At 43.7% G+C, this 22,361-nt stretch overlaps 1 protein-coding gene and 1 pseudogene across 3 annotated transcripts in view; both read right to left on the bottom strand.

The window, feature by feature from the left end:
• Positions 1-22,361, bottom strand: part of LOC308575098 (heat shock 70 kDa protein 1B pseudogene) — a 264,638-nt pseudogene that overhangs the window by 227,767 nt on the left and 14,510 nt on the right. The gene's annotated exons all lie outside the window — the stretch shown is intronic.
• LOC308575195 (uncharacterized protein) lies at positions 9,549-21,109 on the bottom strand. Of its 2 annotated transcripts, XM_081173787.1 has the most exons (3): positions 20,954-21,109; positions 18,728-19,374; positions 9,549-10,641 (listed from the first exon to the last, which is right to left on the bottom strand). In XM_081173787.1, the coding sequence occupies exons 2-3, from the start codon at positions 19,372-19,374 to the stop codon at positions 10,290-10,292; spliced, it is 999 nt and encodes a 332-aa protein (XP_081029913.1). In that variant the 5' UTR covers positions 20,954-21,109; the 3' UTR covers positions 9,549-10,289. The 2 variants fall into 2 exon arrangements, with proteins under 2 accessions (XP_081029913.1, XP_081029914.1); XM_081173788.1 differs by lacking the exons at positions 18,728-19,374; positions 20,954-21,109 and adding an exon at positions 12,416-12,571 and having other exon boundaries at positions 9,549-11,138.

The following is a 22,361-nucleotide window of genomic DNA, read 5'->3' as shown; positions in this document are numbered from 1 at the left end:
GTACAAAGATTCACAAAATGTTTAGGGGTGTGTGTACCCCTGCGTACCCCCAGGAAAAAAAGCACTGAGTACCACTATACTAGTAACAGAAAAATCACTCCTGATGATTCACAGCAATGATGGCCCATGTGTCGCCTTAGATGATCTACTATTATGACACTGTCACAAGGAAGGAAATGACACCCATAGACTGCTGGAACTGTCCCTTTAACAGGACTACAATGAGATCATTGGAGCTGTGAGGAAGGCATAATGGTGTGTGCAGCTGAAGTTTCCATTTAATGAAATGGAAACAGGAAATGCAGTCTTCTTATGCAACCTATAAAGGTCACAGTGAGGAAGGTAGGAAGATCTGCCTTCCTCTGAGTCAGATCATTGGTTGGCTCTGCATTGTCTACAGCAGTGGTGACCAAACTTAGCCCTCCAGCTATTTTGGGACTACAACTCCCATCATCCCTAGCTAACAAGACCAGTGGTCAGGGATGACCTCCTGGTATGCCCCACAGAGGAACTTACGGTCTTCAAATAAAAACATCTTGAAGGTCCCAGGCCACAGAGAGGTTAGGCTGGCCTCAACTAGAGCCAGGGCCTTTTCAGTACTGGCCCCGATCTGGTGGAACGCTCTGTCACAAGAGACAAGGGCCCTGCAGGACTTGACATCTTTCCGCAGGGCCTGCAAGACAGAGCTGTTCCACCAGGCCTTTGGTCAGGGCACAGCCTGACTCCCTCCTTTGGCAATCTTTACAATACTTTAGTTTATGGTTGCCATCAATTTTGATTTTAATTAATTCTTATGATGTTTTTATAATGTTGCACTATTTTAGTGTTGTTAGCTGCCCTGAGCCCGGCTCCGGCTGGGGAGGGCGGGATATAAATAAATTTATTATTATTATTATTATTATTATTATTATTATTATTATTATTATTATTATTATTATTATTATTATTGGAATTGTAGTCCCAAAACAGCTGGAGGGTCAAGTTTGGCCACCACTGGTCTACAGTGACTGGCAGTAGCTCTCCAGACTTTCCCTGCCCTACCTGAAGATGCCTGCAACTTTCTGTATGCAAAACAGATGCTCTATCACCAAATTATGGTCCTCCCCCTAAAATGGATTCTAGTCCTCATGGTTGTGAATTAAGGGCCAGTTTAAATAGGAAGCTGAATTATACTGATTCAATCCATTGGTCTATCTAGCTCAGGATTGTTTACACTGAGTGGCAATGGCTGTCCAGGATTTCAGGCATGGGACATACCAAATTGTTGTTTGTTGTATGTTTATACTTTTAAATAAATATAAACATACAACAAACAACAATTCAGAATCCAAATATCGAGATGACTCTGAATCATAGCTGTCAATTTTTCCCTTTTCTTGTGAGGAATCCTATTCGGAATAAGGGAATTTCCCTTAAAAAAAGGGAAACATTGACAGCTATGCTCTGAATCTCCTGACTTCCCCCCGTCCCTTCCATGGGTCCATATGACAATATTTACAACTGCATATCAATACAATCCAATTTTTCCCCTTCTAATTTATCCATAATTTTCGTTTCTTTGCAAGTGATTAGAATCCTGCCAATATTTTGACCTGCTTGTAATGGTCTCATAAATAAATTATAATTTTTCCCCCATTCTTTTTTCTCAAAACAAAAGTTCTTGTCTTCTTGATTCCCGAGCTTCCCAGTTAATTTTGCCATTTCGGCATAGTCCACCATCTTGGTTTGCCATTCTTCTCTGGACGGGGTTGACTCTTCCTCCCATCTCTGGGCTAGAAGCATCTGTGAAGCTGTTGTCACATGCAATAACAATCTGTTCTGGTCCTTTGGACATCCCAAAGTCCTGGAGATTGAAGCTGGCACCTTCTGCATGCAAAGCAGATACTTTACCAGTGAGCTACTGAACTTCTCCTGATATCTCTTCCTGCTTCCATGGTCACCTGTCGCTGATGACAGCAAAGCAAAGCAAAATAGTAGACCTTTGTAAGATACAGCAGAACTGCAATTTTTAATCACTTCAGTCAAAACAGATTTGAGAATAAAACAAAGACAATAGAAAGCCATCTTAATTATTCAGAAAAAAATATCTGGAAGCTTAAGGGCTTCCTATCTGCTCATCTGTTTGGCCACTGTGAGAACAGGATTCTGGGCTAGAGAGGTCTTTGGTCTGATCCAGCAGCTGTGCTCTTAGGACATGCACAATGCTGAAGATTTTAATCTGGATTCAATCTTCTGTGGGCTCAGGACATTGTCTGTTAAGGGTTTGCTGTCAGCCTTAATGAAACATTCTCCCCTCCCACAGACATATACAGATCATTCCATGGCGACGGTGCTCTGCAGATGTAATTTACCACCCTCCCTTCCAGCATAAGTGAGTCTGCTCATGTCAATCACACCAAGAGCAGATGGAGGGACAGATATGTGTGGATGCATTTAGGGTTTGCTTTGGAGTTTGGGCTGAATATATGGGACGTGATATCCATTGAAATTAAAGAAAAAAATTAAAGTGACTTTTCCCAGGAGGCCAGAATCCTTCTAGACAGCAAAATCTCAAGAAAGACTTAACGGTATTTATAGATATATGTGACTACAGTGGCAAAGATTCAGAAATGGAAGGAGGTGAGAACACACTCAAAGGAAGAATGGTTGATGAAAATAATAATAATAATAATAATAATAATAATAATAATAATAATAATAATAATAATTTATACCCCGCCCATCTGGCTGGGTTTCCCCAGTCACTCTGGGCAGCTCCAAACAGAATATTAAAAACACGATAAAACATCAAGCATTAAAAACTTCCCTAAACAGGACCACCTTTAGATGTCTTCTAAAAGTCAGATAGTTTTTTTTATTTCCTTGACATCTGGTGGGAGGGCATTCCACAGGGCGGGTGCCACCACTGAGAAGGCCCTCTGCCTGGTTCCCTGTAACTTCATTTCTAACTGTGAGGGAACTGCCAGAAGGCCCTTGGCGTTGGACCTCAGTGTCCGGGCAGAACGATGAGGGTGGAGACACTCCTTCAGGTATACTAGTTTGAGGCTGTTTAGGGCTTTAAAGGTCAGCACCAACACTTTGAATTGTGCTCGGAAGCGTACTGGCATACGTAGCGAGGGCAAAATGGACATCACCAATAAAAGATACAAATTTAGAATCTTTTAAAGAAGATGGGAAACCATTTCTGGTCCATATAAAAAGTTATTTGTCACATGCGAACACCATAGCGGGGATTGAAGTGCAAGAAAACAGCAGAATATATTAAGAAACATGTTAGAAAGGATGAAATAAGATAAGACGGAACCTTAAAATGCAATTGTATGCAGTTTGGATTATAAACATCAAAACTGGGTGATGGGGGGAGTAACTAGTTTTTCTGAATTGGAATATAGTTGTTGAGTAACAAATGTAATTTTCTATATGGAAAACAAAGTAAAATATTATTATTTGAAAAAATGGAATTTGGGCTGAATTTAGAATCTGGGTAAAATTAGCAAGAATGAGCATCTTAGGAGCAACTGTTGAGAGATTCCCCCTTTGATGTCCCTCTCTGGACCCAGGAAGAGGTTGGCATTGTTTGGAGGTGTTGAGTAAACATTCCAGGTTGATGAGCAGGATATTATAGTGAGATTAAGCATTTAGGTGTCCACCCAATGGCAAACAGGTATGAGACTCGAGTGACTGGTTTGCTTGAGGGAGGAAGAGTCATGCAATTGTGGGGGAGGCTTATCGGAGAACTTGATTCAGGAGAATGTGGGCGAACTTCATCCCAGCTTGGGGGGGGGGGAGTTCAGAGGGATTTAGGATGCAGCCTCCTATCTAAAAATAAAGGAAGATTCCAGTCCTCATCACTGAAAACGCAGGGCTGATTGAAATAGGCAGCTTGTGCCCCCAAACAGAGAGACCAGCCTTAAATGGAGCCAGACCAGAGTCACTGAAGGCAGTGGCTGTCGCTGCGCCTTGCGCCAGAGAGTTTTGCAAGTTGTAATTAACAGCACATGAGGTGAAGAAAGACTTCCTGTTTCCTGGCCTGAACCAGATCTCCCAGTTGACCTTGAGCAGTGGTGATTTTTAGGGGAATCCCGGAACACCAATCTCCCAGCTGACCTTGACTTTTCTATCATGCTTCTAAGGCAGGGTTCGGCAAACTTTTTCAGCAGAGGGCCGTTCTAGTGCTCCTCAGACCTTGTGGGGGGCCGGACTATATTTTGAAGAAGAAAAATGAACGGATTGCTATGCCCCACAAATAACCCAGAGATGCATTTTAAATGAAAGCACACATTCTACTCATGTAAAAACACCAGACAGGCCCATTTTAAATAAAAGGGCACATTCTACTCATGTAAAAACATGCTGATTCCCGGACTGTCCACGGGCTGGATTTAGAAAGCGGTTGGGCCTTAGTTTGCTGCGCAGTGATCCCTCTTGCAGTTCTGGCTTCTGGGATAGCTGCGCAGCCTGCATTCGCTCCATAAGACGCACACACATTTCCCCTTACTTTTTTATAATATTTTTTATTAATTTTAACATATAAATTATAAAATGTACCACAAAACTTATCACTTATACAATTTTTTTTGGACTTCCATCAGCACCTCTGATGATCCACCGTTTTAACCACTTCTTATGCATTTCTTAACTTTATATTGCCTTTACATCTCTTAACAAATCATCCACCCCCTTGCCCATTTTTACAATACTTCTAATAATACTCCTCACAAAACTTCTTGCAACCCTACAAACGTCGGCCTTTGTTCTTCACAATTACTTTTCAAATAGTCCATAAATTTACTCCAGTCTTCCGTGAATTTCTGGTCTCGCCGGTTTCAAATCCTTCCTGTTAGTTTATCTAATTCTGCATAGTCCATTAACCTCCTCCTCCATTCTTCAATCGATGGTAGCTCTTCTTGCTTCCATTTTTGGGCCAATAATATTATTGCTGCTGTTATTGCATATAAACATTTCCCCTTACTTTTTAGGGGGGGGGGCCTCTTATAGAGTGAAAAATACGGTACGTCTAAGAATATAAGAAGGGCCATGGAACATTCATTCTCCACTACAACCTTGGTTGGGCAGAGAGACAGTGAGTGGTCCAAGGTCACCCAGTGAGCTGCTTGGCCAAGCAGGGATTTGAAGCCATCTCTCTCCCAGGTCCTAGTCCGACACCCTCACCACTGTACCACGCTGCCTCCCAAAGGGTAAGCCTGCCCACAGGAGCTCATTGCAAAAACAATGCTCTCCTCGCCTGTGTTTTTAGACACGCCCATCCATATACAGATATAACAAAACATCTAATGAATGCAGGAAATGCAGGAAGTTGGGAACAGGGTGCACCATTGTGAAACCCTGTTTGGTGTCTTGGGTTGTCTGAGGTGTGTTTCTGAAATGAGAAGGTAAGACTCACGTGGAGGAACTGTTAAGTGATGTGTGAGCCATAATTATGAGGCAAGGCAGTGATGGATAACTCTGTCATTTCCCCAGACACGTGAATTACAATCAACAGGCTTATACTCAAGAGATGGATGAAGGAAACCTCATTTTATTGTCAAGGAGGAGTAAGCAAAAATATTGGGTCATCTCCAATGACGTGCTTTGCAGAGTGGAAGAATTAAATTAAAGAACCCAAGTTAATCAAGCAGAATACAGTGGTACCTTGGTTCTCAAACGCATTGGTACTCAAACAACTTGGAACCCTAACATTGCAAACCTGGAAGGAAGTGTTCTGGTTTGGGAACTTTTTTTGGAAGCTGAACGTCCTCTGTTTTGAGTGCCGCACTTCCATTTTGAGTGTTACACTGAGGTCCATCTGTTTTTGCTATTTATTTTGTGTTTTTGCGGCTCTTTTTTGTTCTGTTTTTGTGACTGCGTGGAACCCAGTTCAGCTACTGATTGATTGATTGATTGATTGATTGCATGACTGCAGTACATTGTTTATTGCTTTCATTTTATGGATCAATACTCTCGTTAGATAGTAAAATTCATGTTAAATTGCTGTTTTGGGGGTTGTTTTTAAAAGTCTGGAACGGATTAATCCATTTTGCATTACTTTCCATGGGAAAGCGCACCTTGGTTTTGGAACGCTTTGATTTTGGAACGGACTTCTGGAATGGATTAAGTTTGAGAACCAAGGTACCACTTTAGCTTTTACTGTGCTAATATGGCCCAGGGCATCATAATCCGGAGAATGCACGTAGAATCTCACTTGATGGGTGCTCCCTTCTATGAGTGCACAAAATAGCAAATTACATAATATTTCAAAAAAGAGCCATTTGTGTTCCTGTATCCAAGACCCTATGCTTAAAGTCATTTCTATCCTTTGCCCGTTGGCCCAGTGCCTGTACAGAGAATCCTATTTTATTTTATTTTTTGGTAACCAAATATTTCCATAGAGCAAGTGCCCTCGGTTCCTCTGGATGGATCATAGAATGCCTATCTTCCTTCACCTGCCCGTTCATTTCAATGGGCCTTCTCTGAGTAGGGCTGGCGTTGGATTCAATTCATTATTGCTGAGATGCAACAGGAAGGGGTTACAGTGGTGCCCCACAAGACGAATGCCTCGCAAGACAAAAAAACTTGCTAGACGAAAGGGTTTTTCGGTTTTGCGTTGCTTCGCTAGACGAATTTCCCTATGGGCTTGCTTCGCAAGACGAAAACGTCTTGCGCTTTTTTAAAAAAGCCGCTTGAAGAGGCGCAGTTGCGACGGACCGTGCTTCGCAAGACGAAAAACATCACAAGACAAAAAGATTCGCGGAACGAATTCTTTTCGTCTTGCGAGGCACCACTGTATTTTGCTCCCCACACAGCTGTAGGAAAGGGAAAACATAGCTCTTGATTTATGGAAGTGAAATGTTATATTATGAGGTATTCTGATAATTTAGAGCATACTTCCTCAACCTCAGCCCTCCAGATGTTTTGAGACTACAATTCCCATCATCCCTGACCACTGGTCCTGCTAGCTAGGGATCATGGGAGTTGTAGGCCAAAAACAGCTGGAGGGCTGAGGTTGAGGAAGCCTGATTCAGAGCCTGAAATAGGAATAAAATGTGGTCTAAAAAGAACCAACTAATTCAGTAAAGGAGGAAATAGGAGGTTCCTTGGATTTTGATGTTTCAATTTGTATATTAAGGAGTTACTATAGCTATGTGAGGATTAGGTCACATTTTGACAATATAAATGTTTTAAGTTTTTGTATCAAACTAGTATATATTTTATTGAATGACATGGTATACATTGCAGCAGCCTTTGGCTATAAGCAATAAACTTGACTGACTATTTAAAGAGGTATCACGGTGCTTTGAATGTATGGTGTGATTGTGGCCTCTGTGAAGCTCCAGTCCATGCTTACAGATAAAGTAAAGGTAAAGGACCTCTGACAGTTAAGTCCAGTTGCAGATGACTCTGGGGTTGCAGCGCTCATCTCGCTTTACAGGCCAAGGTTGTGTTGAAAATATTAATCTCATCAGTTAAGAATGTCAACACCTATTCCTGGCAAAGGAAAGAAACTGTGCCAGAAGCATGGTGGCCAGAAGGTGGTGCTCATCTCCCACTAATATGCTGCAGTTATTTGTCCTGGTGGCATTCCATGATCTCATAGAGTTGGACTTGTGACATTTCAGACATTGCTGGACCCAAACTCCCATCAGCACCAGCTAGTGGTCAGGGCTGATGGGAGATGTAGTCCAGCGACAGTTGGAAGCCATCAAGCTGGAAAAGGATGGGCCAGACACATCCCTCTGGAAAGCTCATAAACATCTGTTGTTTTTCTTCCAACATCTGGTACCCAAAGGTGTACTGCATCTGAACCTGGAAGTTCCATTTTGTCATATTAGCTAACAGCCATTCTGACTTGTCCCCCCCTCCTGATGAGAATTGTAGAGTTAGAACAGACCACAAGGTTCATCTTGTACAGTGGTTCTCAACCTGTGGGTCCCCAGATGTTGTTGGACGACAACTCCCATCATCCCTGAGGTCTGGCTTTGCTAGCTAGGAGTGATGGGAGTTGTAGTCCAACAACATCTGGGGACCCACAGGTGGGCAAAGGCTGATCTAGCACAACTTCCTGCAATGCAGATTTTTTCTTCTTTGACCAGCGTGGGGCTTGAACCCATGAGCCCAAGATTAAGAGTCTCATAATCTATCAAGTGAGCTACCCAGGTCCTTATCTCCTTTCCCCATCCCCTCTTTTGCACCCTTCAGAGATAGCATTCATGGGAACAGCAGGGCCAGAAAGGAGTCCGAGAATTAACTGACCCAACCCTCTTTGCCAAGGCAGATTCTGCTCCACTCAAATAGCTGGAGACATCTTGCTCCTACTCAACACACACCTCAACCCTTACAATTAGCACTGACCTCTAGCCCTTCCTTGAATTCCTGCCCAGGCATGCACACGGAAGCTTATACCCAGAACAAACTTAGTTGGTCTCTAAGGTAGATGGACGCGGGTGGCGCTGTGGGTTGAACCACAGAGCCTAGGACTTGCCGATCAGAAGGTCAGTGGTTCGAATCCCCGCGATGGGGTGAGCTCCGGTTGCTCGGTCCCTGCTCCTGTCAACCTAGCAGTTCAAAAGCACGTCAAAGTGCAAGTAGATAAATTCCTCTGGTGGGAAGGTAAACACCATTTCCGTGCACTGCTCTGGTTCACCAGAAGCAGCTTAGTCATGCTGGCCACATGACCTGGAAGCTGTATGCCAGCTCCCTCAGCCAGTAAAGCGAGATGGGCGCCGCAACCCCAGAGTTGGCCACGACTGGACCTAATGGTCAGGAGTCCCTTTACCTTTAAGGTGCTACTGGACAATTTTTTAATTTTTATGGAAGGATTCTTTTAAAGTCTTGTTTAGAATTTTTTTTTTAAGGACTTGATTCTTTTAAAGGAATTTTTTTTGGGAAGAGTTTTTAAAATAATCTTTTTCAAGATTTTTATTTATTTATTTATTTATTTATTTTGATTACGGCAGACCAACACGGCTACCTACTTGAATCTCTTTTCCTTTATGCATTGCTCAAGGAATGCCTTTTAGTGCAATAGCTAGTGATATCACATGTCTCTCTAAAGTGTGTGTGTGGGGGGGGGGGGTTTGTCACTGATGTTAGTCCTACTCAGAGTAAACCCATTAAAGCAAATGACTCTAAAGTGTTCTGTTCTATTAATTTAAATTAATCTGCCCTGAGCAGGGCTAACAGTGGATGCTATCCCATATAGCTCCCATGTACGGTTCCTTGGGGGAAGAAAAAGGATGAATGGGACCACCTCTTCACCCTGTAGATTGAAAAGTTGCAAGATTCCTCATCTGTCATCTAATGGTTCCTTTCCACCTGTATCAGCAAAGGGGTTCAGGAAATATGAAAAGGACCTGTAGATGCCCTGGACAGATATATAGGACATGGATAGGGAGGCTTGGAACAAAATGTGGACCTCCTTTCCTCTCTGTATGCCTTCTGAGACATGCCCCAGGCTACATCAATACCTAGCCACACCCCTCTTCCCAGGTCACAAAGAAGGAACCAGCAGGGCAGCCACTGACTGCACCCAATCATCAGAAGAACACGACTTTAGTCAATCAACAGAATTTTATTTATGCCAAGGGAAAGAAAACAACAGGAAAAGCACGGAACTTCATTGCAGGCAGATAACGTTCAGGCACCAATGGTCCAGATACGGTCCACTAAGAAACATTCACACTTCTCTGCAGTGGGCACAGTCTTTAGGTTTTCAGGATCACTCAGGGGTTGATGGAGTGAGAAACGGTACATAATTTTCAGGATGCTTTCAATTTTAGAAGAAGACATTGATGGAAAAGGCTATTTAAGTGGTTTGGTATCAGGACCATCAGTCAGCCGAGGACGGCACCTGCAGCTTTCTTCCCTCTCACAATCTGGAAGGAAGAACCTTCTGTGTAGATGATGAGCTCATCAATAGACATGGCCCAGAAGAGGCTATTACCACTCTCATGCTTTCCTGATGTATTGTAGTTTTGGAAGGGTGGGTGGGTGGGGGGTTGAATTTCTAGAGTAAGCTGCTTTGAGAGCCCAGTTTGGCTACTAATTGATGCATAAATAAATAAATAAATAAATAAATAAATAAATAAAATCAAGCTTCCTTTGCTGTGGTTGCTCTTGACAACCAACAGCATCTCTCTCTGTAACATTATTGTGGTTGCAGCGACAGGATGATTTGGAGCCCATCTGATGGCTTGGAACAGGCAGGCCTTCTTCAGCATCTTTCCAATGGCGTAGAAGACTTCCTCCTCCATCCACCTGAAGATGAACCCCTTGGCTCAGCACATACTTTCCTATGAGCGGCATCCCGGCTCAGAACATACTCCTCTTCCTCCTCCACATCCTGGCTCAAAACATACTCCTCGTCCTCTTCCACATCCTGGCTCAGAACACACTCCTCGTCCTCCTCCACATCCTCCTGAAGACCCAGCACACCCTGCTCCCCCAGAGGTTTGCAGCCCTCTTGAAGACCTTCTGCATCCCGGTTCTGAGCATACTGCTCGTCCTCTTCCACATCCTGGCTCAGAACACACTCCTCGTCCTCCTCCACATCTTCCTGAAGACCCAGCACACCCTGCTCCCCCAGAGGTTTGCAGCCCTCTTGAAGATCTGCCACATCCAGGTTCTGCGCATACTGCTCGTCCTCTTGCACATCCAGGCTCAGAACACACTCCTCGTCCTCCTCCACATCCTCCTGATGAAGCAACTGGCTGGGCACAAGCCCCTCCTTGCCCACCTCCGCATCCACCAGCAGATCCACCTCCGCATCCACAGCAGAACGACTCTTCATTAGAATAGTGCCCCCCTGTATTTCCATCGCACGAATCGCCTATTGGACGCCCCCAGTAATCACGGGGTCCTCCCGAAGGATTGTGGACGCAGCAGGTCACTCTTGGGTTTCCCCCTTGTCTACAGGTGGAGCGCCGATAGCCGTAGCATCGGTAATTGTGGCCTCCTCTTCTCGGTACATCATCCCTGCGGTTGCAACCGGTGACACAGGCTGTGTTTACAACATAGCGAAATGGTTTGCGGCGGGTGTCCAACCAGGATCCAGCTGGGTCATACCATGTTGAGTTCAGATTGAACCAGGGTTCTCTCCCAGAAGAGTAGATAACTCTATCGTTACACCCTTCTTCACACATCTGAAAGACACGGGGGGAATACAACACCTCATTAGATCAGAAACAAATATTTATTCTCTTTCTCTGAACCACCAAAATTATGTATCTGTCGTTGTCTTCTATGTCCATCTATTCTTGAATTACAAGTATATGATGGAAGTGCATGGATGATGTTTCAAGTATAAAATAGCTAACTTTGCTCTTAAACATGGAGAGAAGTTTAATCAGTCTTCCCCAATGGGAAGGGGGAGCTCTTTAGATCAGGCTGGGAGGACTTGGTGTTCTTCAGATGTTGTGAGTACTCTGACACCCACCAACCCCAAACAACATGGTCAGTGATCAAAGATGGTGGAGGTTGTAGTCATAAGACCACAGGCTAGTGGCCCTTGTAGTTCTATATCCAGTTCTAACAGTGGCCAACCAATGCTTATGGAAAGCCCACAAGCAGGAACTGAGAGCAACCCCACTTCCTGTAGTTTGTCGTCTAACAACATCTTGAGGTCTAACAGGCTCTCCACACCTCATCTACCCACACAGTTGAGGGCTGATGTGGTCCTGTTCTGCTTGTGCCCTTCATGGAGGCACCTGGCTTTTCACTTTTTGGAAACAGATTTGGGCAGCGGAGCCTGGTATGTCAGGCAATCTCTAAACTGGTTGCAGAAGGGGAAGCAGGTGTATAATGAAGGTGCCAGGTGAACTTCCCGGGGGAGGGCATTCCACCAACGGGGAGTCAATACAGGAAAGGTCCGTTCTCATTTTGCCACCCTCTGGACCTGTCATGGAGGATGCACACCAAGAAGGGCCTCAGAAGATAATCTCAGGGTCTAGGCAGGTTCATATGGAAAGAGGCGGTCCTTGAGATATTGTGGTCCTGAATCATTTAAGTTCCACTTGTGGAAATGTACAGCTTCTTTCTCTGTCTCGGGGACTGAGCATTCCTGTCATCCACTCCCCTCCAATCTTGTCCAGAGTACAGAGAATAAACAAATCCACAACAGGAATCCCTGAATGGCTCCCTTCCTCATTTCTCCAGGATCCTGATTCCCAACCCATAGAAACATAGTGTAGGACCTAAAAGGTAACTAGCACTGATACAGAAAACCCATTGCTTCAGGGCATCCATCCATTCATTGTTTCAAAACCTCAAACACCACCATCTGAGTCCACTGTTTTTTTCCTGATATCCTGATGGTGTAGCCCCAATCTGAACAACAAGATTCTAGTTAACACTGATAGCAGAAGTCTAGAAACTCACTCAGGGCAAGTGAAGACACAAGCACCAGCAGAATCTGACTTACCTTAACAAGTGGGGAGAAGACAGCTGGTGAAGAGGCAAAGGCCAGTGAGTGAATGAGGACTCCTGGATAGAGAGGCCCTTTTATATGGTTCTAAACAGTCCTCCTCCCTATAGATGATACAGGAGCCTGGGAATGGTGGGTCAGTCCAAAACCATGGACCCAAGAAGACCATGTCTGCATACTACAGCAGCCTCATTTGCACCTGATCCTTGACATGTTATGTAACCATAATTCGATGGATCAAGATACATCTAATTAGTAGTCACACCAGTTCCATGATACAAATGATAAAGCATGTGGCTTCTATAAAGATCAAAGAGCTCTTTGGGAAATGCTGGTGACAGTGGATGCTGGTGACAGTGGTTGGATGGTAGCCCTAATGACTCAGAGATGAAGCTGTAGGAGATCAATGTCTCCACATCAGCACCAGGCAGAACCATGCTGAGCTCCTTGCCACACAGATTTGTAGTACCCCGTGCCTGCTGATAAATGTATTATTCATCACTGATCATGTGGATTGAGATTTGAAGAATGGGAGTTCTCCAGGGTGGCTCATTTATATGGATTTTCAGCGGGTCACTCTGATCTCCAGATTTGCCTTTCCCAATCTGCTGCCCACCCTGATAATGTTGGGTTCCCATCATCCACAGCCATCATAGAAATAGGTGAAGGATCGTGGGATATTGAAATCCAATAACATTTGGAAGACCACAGGGTCCTAATTCCTAAATCAGACAGTGCACATCTAGCTAGTGATATTTTTAGGTAATTTCAGACTTTGAGCTTAATAGTGTTATGGTGGGTGAGGGGAGATCTTTAGATCAGGAGTGGTGAATCTTGTGCCTTGTGGATGTTGTTAGACTTCAACTCCCTTCAGCCCCAAACAGTATGGTCAATGGCCAAGGGTGATGGAAGTTGTGGTTCAAACAATCTTGTGGGCATCACATTGGCTTTCACTGGGCTAAACCAGTGGAGGGCTTTGGTATGTGTGGTCCTCTTTATATGACTCCAACTCCTTTGACCCCTGGCCATTGGCTGTCTTGCTCAGGGCTTATAAGAGTTGGAATCCTACAGCTATAGGAGGGACATAATCCCTATGTTCCTGGGATAAACAGTACAAATGTATGCAATGATGTATTGCGATAATTTTAGACTCCAAACTTCATGGTTTTACGGGTTTTTTTAGTTTAGAGCCTTAGTCATCATGGACATAGATTAGGGTATCTGTCTCTTTGTGTGTGTATGTACACACTCTGCTTAGAAATATATGGGCACTTTATCAGTGTTAAATGATAATAACCATCAAAAGCACATAATAGTTCAGCTGGTTACAACATGGGTAGGCAAACTAAGGCCCGGGGGCCAGATCTGGCCCAATTACCTTCTAAATCCTGGAATCAGCGTATTTTTACATGAGTAGAATGTGTGCTTTTATTTAAAATGTATCTCTGGGTTATTTGTGGGGCATTGGATTTTTTTTATTTTTATTTTCAAAACACAGTGGTACCTCGGGTTAAGTACTTAATTCGTTCTCGAGGTCCGTTCTTAACCTGAAGCACCACTTTAGCTAATGGGGCCTCCTGCTGCCGCCACGCCGCCGGAGCACGATTTCTGTTCTCATCCTGAAGCAAAGTTCTTAATCCGAGGTACTATTTCTGGGTTAGTGGAGTCTGTAACCTGAAGCATATGTAACCAGAGGTACTACTGTATAATCCGGCCCCCAAAAGGTCTGATGGAGAGTGGACTGGCCCCCTGCTGAAAAAGTTTGCTGACCCCTGGGTTAGAGCATGGTTCAATCCCTCTATGGGTCAGCTGCATATTCCTGCATTGACATGGATTGGACTAAATAATCTTCAAGGTCCCTTCCAACTCTACAGTTCTATTATTATAAATAAGAATAGGTTAACGTGCTATTGATTATATGATATATTCAGGGGTGTTTTTTCCATAGTCATAATTATTCTTATAATTACTCCACCACATTTCAAATTGGTAAAGGTCTTTGGGGTCGGGTAAAGGTAAAGGTAAAGGTAAAGGTAAAGGTAAAGGGACCCCTGACTGTTAGGTCTAGTCGCGTACGACTCTGGGGCTGCGGCGCTCATCTCGCTTTATTGGCTGAGGGAGCCGGCGTACAGCTTCTGAGTCATGACTAAGCAGCTTCTGGCGAACCAGAGCAGCGCACAGAAATGCCGTTTACCTTCCCACTGGAATGGTACCTATTTATCTACTTGCACTTTGATGTGCTTTTGAACTGCTAGGTTGGCAGGAGCAGGGACCGAGCAACGGGAGCTCACCCCGTCACTGGGATTCGAACCACCAATCTTCTGATTGGCAAGTCCTAGGCTCTGTGGTTTAACCCACAGCGCCACCCGTGTCCCTTTGTGGTGGGTAGAACCACCAAAAACAATTAAACACATGATAATATAAGAACAGAAGGCGAGTCTGTTTGATCAGGCCAATAGCTCATTTAGTTCAGCATCTTCAGCTCACAGCAGCCACACCAGGCGCCTGTCAGAAACCCACAAGCCGGACCTGAAAGCAAACCCCTTCTCCTGTCCTGTAGTTTCCCGCAACTGCCATTCAGAAGCATCTCTTCCTCTCCCCATGGAGGCACCCCATACCCACTGTGGCTTGTAGCTATGCTAGTCTTTGCTCCATTCATTTGATTTATTTGGTAAGCCTGAGAAAAATAAAGGACAGACCGGAGATTACAGTGGTGCCTCGCAAGACGAAAAGAATCCGTTCTGTGATTCTCTTCATCTAGCGGTTTTTTTCGTCTTGCGAAGCAAGCCCATTGAAGGATTAGTGGATTAGCGCTATTAGCGCTATTAGAGGCTTTTAGAGGCTTTTAGCGGCTTATCTGCTGATCGGATCAGCTGATAAGCGGCTTAGCGGCTTAGAAAAAGGGGGGGGAGGAAAAAACCCAGCAGGAACTCGCAAGACATTGTCGTCTTGCGAAGCAAGCCCATAGGAAATTCGTTTTGCGAAGCACCTCCAAAACGGAAAACTCTTTCGTCTAGCGGGTTTTCCGTCTTGTGAAGCATTCGTCTTGCGGGGCACCACTGTAATTTTGTTTATGGAAGTGTTGTACAGAGGCTGTCCCTGACCGATATGATTTTTGGAAGAGTACAAAACCCACACAGAATGCCAGTTTTCAACCTGCTTGTGAAAATCATCAGAGATCGCAAAGAAAGGAATACACAATAACAACAAGAAGAGAAAGGAAGTAACAAAGGACTGTCCGGATCAAAATGGATAGAACTGTCTAATTAAAGCAGTAAGATAAGTGATGCCTGTTTTGGACTCGTGTGGAGCTTGATGTATGGGTACCCCGAACAAAATTTAAAATTTGGCTGTATAATTTGGAACTAATGTGATATAGATAATGTGATGTGATTGGCCTGTTAATAAAAAATATTTTTTTTAAAAAAAAATAGTCTTTGCTCCATTCATTTGTTCAGTTCCCTTTTATTTTTATTTTTTTTATAAAATATTTATTAAGGTTTAACATAAAACATAAATTTACACAAAACATAGGTTTGCACAATAGGGTTTACAAAAATCATAAGTTTACAATATAAGAAAAAATTAAAAAAACTTAACAACCTAAAAAGAAAGAAAAAAGAAAGAAAGAAGAAAAAAACACATAGAAATGATATCTAGACAAGAAAGAGAAGATAATAGCTAAATAGAAAAGGAGGGGAAAAAATAGCATAAAATCCATCTTTCAATAATCTTTCAGCTCGTTTCCTTATTTCTTAGACCTCCTCACACCTCCCCTTTTGTATTCCCGTTTAAAAGTCCTTTCAGCAAATCCTTACCCTCTATCATTTGTCTTTACTCAATATCTTAACCTATTATAACTATGTATTTTCAACCATTGTCAATCCGTATTTGCATATTCTTAATAATCTTTTTACCAATACCACTTATTTTCCGTTCCAACATCATTTTAACATTCATTAATTTTACAGTATTTCTGCAAGTAGCCTTTAAATTTCTTCCAGTCTTCTTCCACCGACTCTTCTCCCTGGTCACGGATTCTGCCAGTCATTTCTGCCAATTCCATGTAGTCCATCACAGTCCCCTTTTAAAGCCATTCAAGTTGATGGCCATCGCTGCCTCTTGTGGAAGGGAGTTCCATAGACTAACTATCTGTTGCATGAAGAAGAATCTTCCACATTCATCTTCATTGAATGTTCATGAGTTCTAGTGTTATGAAACAGGAAGAAACACCTTTCTCACTCTACTTTCTTCATGCCATGCATAATTATATAAGCTTCTATCATTTCATCATTTAGTCTTTCTCTCCCCCCACTAAACTAGGAAGTCCCAGATGCTGCAACCTAAATTTCTAAGTTTGCATTTCTATATATAAATTGGAAGATTTAAGTTTATGGAGGTCTATGGCCTTCCAGATGTTGCCAGATTTCAACTTCCATCACTCCCTTTAAAAAAAGTCATTATTTATACTTTTGAAGTTTATACATTTCATTAGTTTTACCATCAATTTAACATTTCAAAGTTTGGCTTCCTCCCCCTTCTTTCTGCGGTTCCTTAAATTCATTTTTCAATATCTTCTGCATATCCAAATTTATTTAATTTGCTCATTTAATTATCTACTTCACATATATACTCTTATGAAACTGCAGGTTATTACAGTAATCCTGCTAATGTTTTTATCTGTTTGCAGTTTATCTGTAAATATTCAATAAACCAGGCATAGCCAAACTCGGCCCTCCAGATGTTTGGGGACTACAACTCCCATCATCCCTAGCTAACAGGACCAGTGGTCAGGGATGATGGGAATTGTAGTCCCAAAACAGCAGGAGGGCTGAGTTTGCCTATGCCTGCAATAAACCATTTCCACTCTTTTATAAAAAGTTTGTTATCTTGATTTCTTATTCTTCTGGTAAGTTTCACTATTTCTGAATATGCCATAATTTTTTATAACAATTTTCCTTTAATGGGATTTCTGCTTCTTTCCATTTTTGGACAAGTAAAATTCTTGCTGCTGTGGTAGCATAGATAAATTAATTTCAATACAATTTTGGTGGTTCTGCCCCTATAATTAACGAAAGAACAGCTTCTGGGTTTTGTTTTGTTTTTAACAAAAGTTATTTTCAACTTCCCTCACTCCTGACCATTGGGCCATGCTGAATGCTAGGGGTGATGGGAGCTGGAGTGCAGAAACATCTGGAGCACTGCAAGTTTTCCATCCACATGGATAGCAAATCTAGGAAGTTGATCAAAGTCCTGGTGGGCCAGCATAGATGGCCAGGGAAGTGTACTCAGCTGGAAAGATCTAAGGTCAGACAAATCTGCTGTTGTTTTTCCATGTGACTCATCTGTGGAAGCGTACATAGTAAGTATGAGTCACTCCTTAGCAACATGACAATTATCAGTTGCACAAGATGTCACCATTGTAACATATGAATTGGGCAATGAGTTGTTGGGATGCTTCGAAAGCAATTAGTGGTGGCAAGCAAGAGACATTCGACTTAGCTACATTATTAAGAAAGCAGCGTTTTCAATGCATTATAAACATGACACACCAGAGGGCACTGTAGAGTAAAAAATAATTCTATGTGATTTTACATAGCAGTTGTTCCCTTTTGATATAACAATTTAATTTCTGATTTACATCAATCCCTAGCCACACCCATCTTCCCAGGCCACAAAGAAGAAACCAGCAGGGCAGCCACTGACTCCACCCAATCATCAGAATAACACAACTTTAGCCAATCAACAGAATTTTATTGATGCCAAGGAAAAGAAAAACAGGAAAAGCACAGAACTTCATTGCAGGCAGATAATGTTCAGGGACCAATGGTTCAGATATGGTCCACTAAGAAACATTCACACTTCTCTGCAGTGGGCACAATGTTTAGGTTTTCAGGATCACTCAGGGGTTGGTGGAGTGAGAAATGGTACATCATTTTCAGGGTGTTTTCAAATTTAGAAGAAGACATTGATGGAAAAGGCTATTTATGTGGTTTGGTATCGGGACCATCAGTCAGCCTAGGACGGCACCTGCAGCTTTCTTCCCTCTCACCATCTGGAAGGAAGAACCTTCTGTGTAGATGGTGAGCTCATCATTGGAACACTTCCTCCTCCATCCACCTGAAGATTAACCCCTTGTCTTAGCACATACTCTCCTATGAGCGGCATCCCGGCTCAGAACATACTCCTCTTCCTCCTCCACATCCTGGCTCAAAACATACTCCTCGTCCTCTTCCACATCTTCCTGAAGATCTAACGCTGGACTCGGAACACACTGATCCCCCAGAGGTTTGTGGCCGTCTTGAAGACCTTCCACATCCAGGCTCAGAACACACTCCTCGTCCTCCTCCACATCCTCCTGAAGACCCAGCACACCCTGCTCCCCCAGAGGTTTGCAGCCCTCTTGAAGATCTGCCACATCCAGGTTCTGCGCATACTGCTCGTCCTCGTCCACATCCAGGCTCAGAACACACTCCTCGTCCTCCTCCACATCCTCCTGATGAAGCAACTGGCTGGGCACATGCCCCTCCTTGTCCACCTCCGCATCCACCAGCAGATCCACCTCCGCATCCACCACCAGATCCACAGCAGAACGACTCTTCATTAGAATAGTGCCCTCCTGTATTTCCATCACACGAATCGCCTATTGGACGCCCCCAGTAATCACGGGGTCCTCCCGAAGGATTGTGGACGCAGCAGGTCACTCTTGGGTTTCCCCCTTGTCTACAGGTGGAGCGCCGATAGCCGTAGCATCGGTAATTGTGGCCTCCTCTTCTCGGTACATCATCCCTGCGGTTGCAACCGGTGACACAGGCTGTGTTTACAACATAGCGAAATGGTTTGCGGCGGTTGTCCAACCAGGATCCAGCTGGGCCATACCATGTTGAGTTCAGATTGAACCAGGGTTCTCTCCCAGAAGAGTAGATAACTCTATCGTTACACCCTTCTTCACACATCTGAAAGACACGGGGGGGAAACAGCACCTCATTAGATCAGAAACACAGGTTTCTTTTCTTTCTCCAAACCACGAAAATTATGTATCTGTCATTGTCTTCTATGTCCATCCATTCTTGAATTACAAGTAGATGATGGAAGTGCATAGGTGATATTTCAAGTATAAGAGAGCTAACTTTGCTCTTAAACATCAAACAGGAGGTGAATACGCCAGTCTTCCCCAATGGGAAGGGGGAGCTCTTTTGATCAGGCTGGGAGGACTTGGTGTTCCTCATATGTTGTGGGGACCTCAACACCCACCACTCCCAACCAACATGGTCAATGATCAAAGATGGTGAGAGTTGTAGTCATAAGACCACAGGCTAGTGGCCCTTGTACTTCTGAATCTGGTTCTCACTGTGGCCAACCAATGCTTATGGAAAGCCCACAAGCCGGAACTGAGAGCAACCCCACTTCCTGTAGTTCATCATCTAACAACATCTTGAGGTCCTCCAGGTTCTCCACACCTCATCTAAACACACAGTTGAGGGCTGATGTGGTCCTGTTCTGCTTGTGCCCTTCATGGAGGCACCTGGCTTTTCACATTTTGGAAACAGATTTGGGCAGCGGAGCCTGGTATGTCAGGCAATCCCTAAACTGGTTGCAGAAGGGGAAGCAGGTCTGAGTTCTCTGAGAGCAGACTCAGGTTTCTGGGACTCTGCCCTATTAGCTCCAATGACCCAACATCCACCGCTTTGATAATTCTTTATATAAAATTGCACTTATTTTATTTTATTTATTATTACATTTGTATACTGCCCTATGCCCCCAGGCATATACATAAAAACAAAAAATATATACATAATAAAAGCATATACATAGCAATAAATCGCCCCCTCCCCATTTCAAAAGGGCACTGGATGTCAATCAGCCAAAGATCTGTTTTTTGCCTGGCACCTGGCACCTAAAGGTGTATAATGAAGGTGCCAGGCCAATTTCCCTGGAGAGAGCATTCCACCAATGGGGAGTCAATGCAGGAAAGGCTCGTTCTCATGTTGCCACCCTCTGGACCTGTCATGGAGGATGCACACCAAGAAGGGCCTCAGAAGATAATCTCAGGGTCTAGGCAGGTTCATATGGAAAGAGGCGGTCCTTGAGATATTGTGGCCCTGAGCCATTTAAGTTCCACCTTAACCTGTGGAAATGTACAGCTTCTTTTTCTGCCTCGAGGACTGAGCATTCCTGTCACCCATCCCCCTCCAATCTTGTCCAGAGTGCAGAGAATAAACAAGTCCACAACAGGAATCCCTGAATGGCTCCCTTCCTCATTTCTCTGGGATCCTGATTCCCAACCCATAGAAACATAGTGTAGGACCTAAAAGGTAACTAGCACTGATACAGAAAACCCAATGCTTCAGGGCATCCATCCATTCATTGTTTCAAAACCTCAAACACCACCATCTGAGTCCACTGTTTTTTCCTGATATCCTGATGGTGTAGCCCCAATCTGAACAACAGGATTCTAGTTAACACTGATAGCAGAAGTCTAGAAACTCACTCAGGGCAACGTGAAGACACAAGCACCAGCAGAATCTGACTTACCTTAACAAGTGGGGAGAAGACAGCTGGTGAAGAGGCAAAGGCCAGTGAGTGAATGAGGACTCCTGGATAGAGAGGCCCTTTTATATGGTTCTAAACAGTCCTCCTCCCTATAGATGATACAGGAGCCTGGGAATGGTGGGTCAGTCCAAAACCATGGACCCAAGGAGACCATGGACTCATGACACCTGATCCTTGACACGTTATTTAACCATAATTCGATGGATCAAGATACATCTAATTAGTAGTCACACCAGTTCCAAGATACAGATGATAAAGGATGTGGCTTCAATAAAGATCAAAGAGCTCTTTGGGAAATGCATGGGATGCTGGTTACAGTGGTTGGATGGTAGCCCTAGTGACTCAGAGATGAAGTTGCGGTAGATCAATGTCTCCACATCAGCACCAGGCAGAACCATGCTGAGCTCCTTGCCACACAGATTTGTAGTACCCCGTGCCTGCTGATAAATGGATTATTCATCACTGATCATGTGGATCGAGATTTGAAGAATGGGAGTTCTCCGGGGTGGCTCATTTATATGGATTTTCAGAGGGTCACTCCGATCTCCAGATTTGCCTTCCCCAATCTGCTGCCCACCCTGATAATGTTGGACTCCCATCATCCACAGCCATCATGGAAATAGGTGAAGGATCATGGGTAATGAAGTCCAATAATATCTGGAAGACCACAGGGTCCTAATTCCTAAACCAGACAGCACACATATAGGTAGTGATATGTTTAGGTAATTTCAGATTTTGGGCTTAATGGTGTTACGGTGAGATCTTTAGATCAGGAGTGGTGAATCTTGTGCCTTGTGGATGTTGTTAGACTTCAACTCCCTTCAGCCCCAAACAGTATGGTCAATGGTCAAGGGTGATGGAAGTTGTGGTTCAAACAATCTGGTGGGCATCACATTGGCTTCCACTGAGCTAAACCAGTGGAGGGATTTGGTATGTGTGGTCCTCTGTATATGACTCCAACTCCTTTGACCCCTGACCATTCGCTGTCCTGCTTGGGGCTGATAATAGTTGGAATCTAACAGCTCTAGGAAGGCGAGAATTCCTCTATTCCTGGGATAGACAGTACAGATGTAGGCAATGGTGCATTGATATAGTTTTAGACTCCAAACTTCATGGTTTTACAGGAAGGGGCAGCTTTTTAGTTTAGAGTCCCAGTCATCATGGACATAGGTTAGGGTGTCTGTGTCTCTTTGTGTCTGTGTGCACACACTCTGCTTAGAAGGATATGGGCACTTTATGAGTGTTAAATGATAATAACCATCCAAAGCACATAATAGTTCAGCTGCATATTCCTGCATTGAAGGGGGTTGGACTAAATGATTCTCAAGGTCCCTTCCAACTCTACTGCTCTATTATTATAAATAACAATGGGTTAACATGCTATTGATTA

Source organism: Podarcis bocagei (assembly GCF_964188305.1).
Source record: "Podarcis bocagei genome assembly, chromosome: 16".
Lineage (NCBI taxonomy): Eukaryota > Metazoa > Chordata > Lepidosauria > Squamata > Lacertidae > Podarcis > Podarcis bocagei.
Note: the sequence above shows the minus strand (reverse complement) of the source record. Positions and strands in the feature narration are given on the sequence as shown.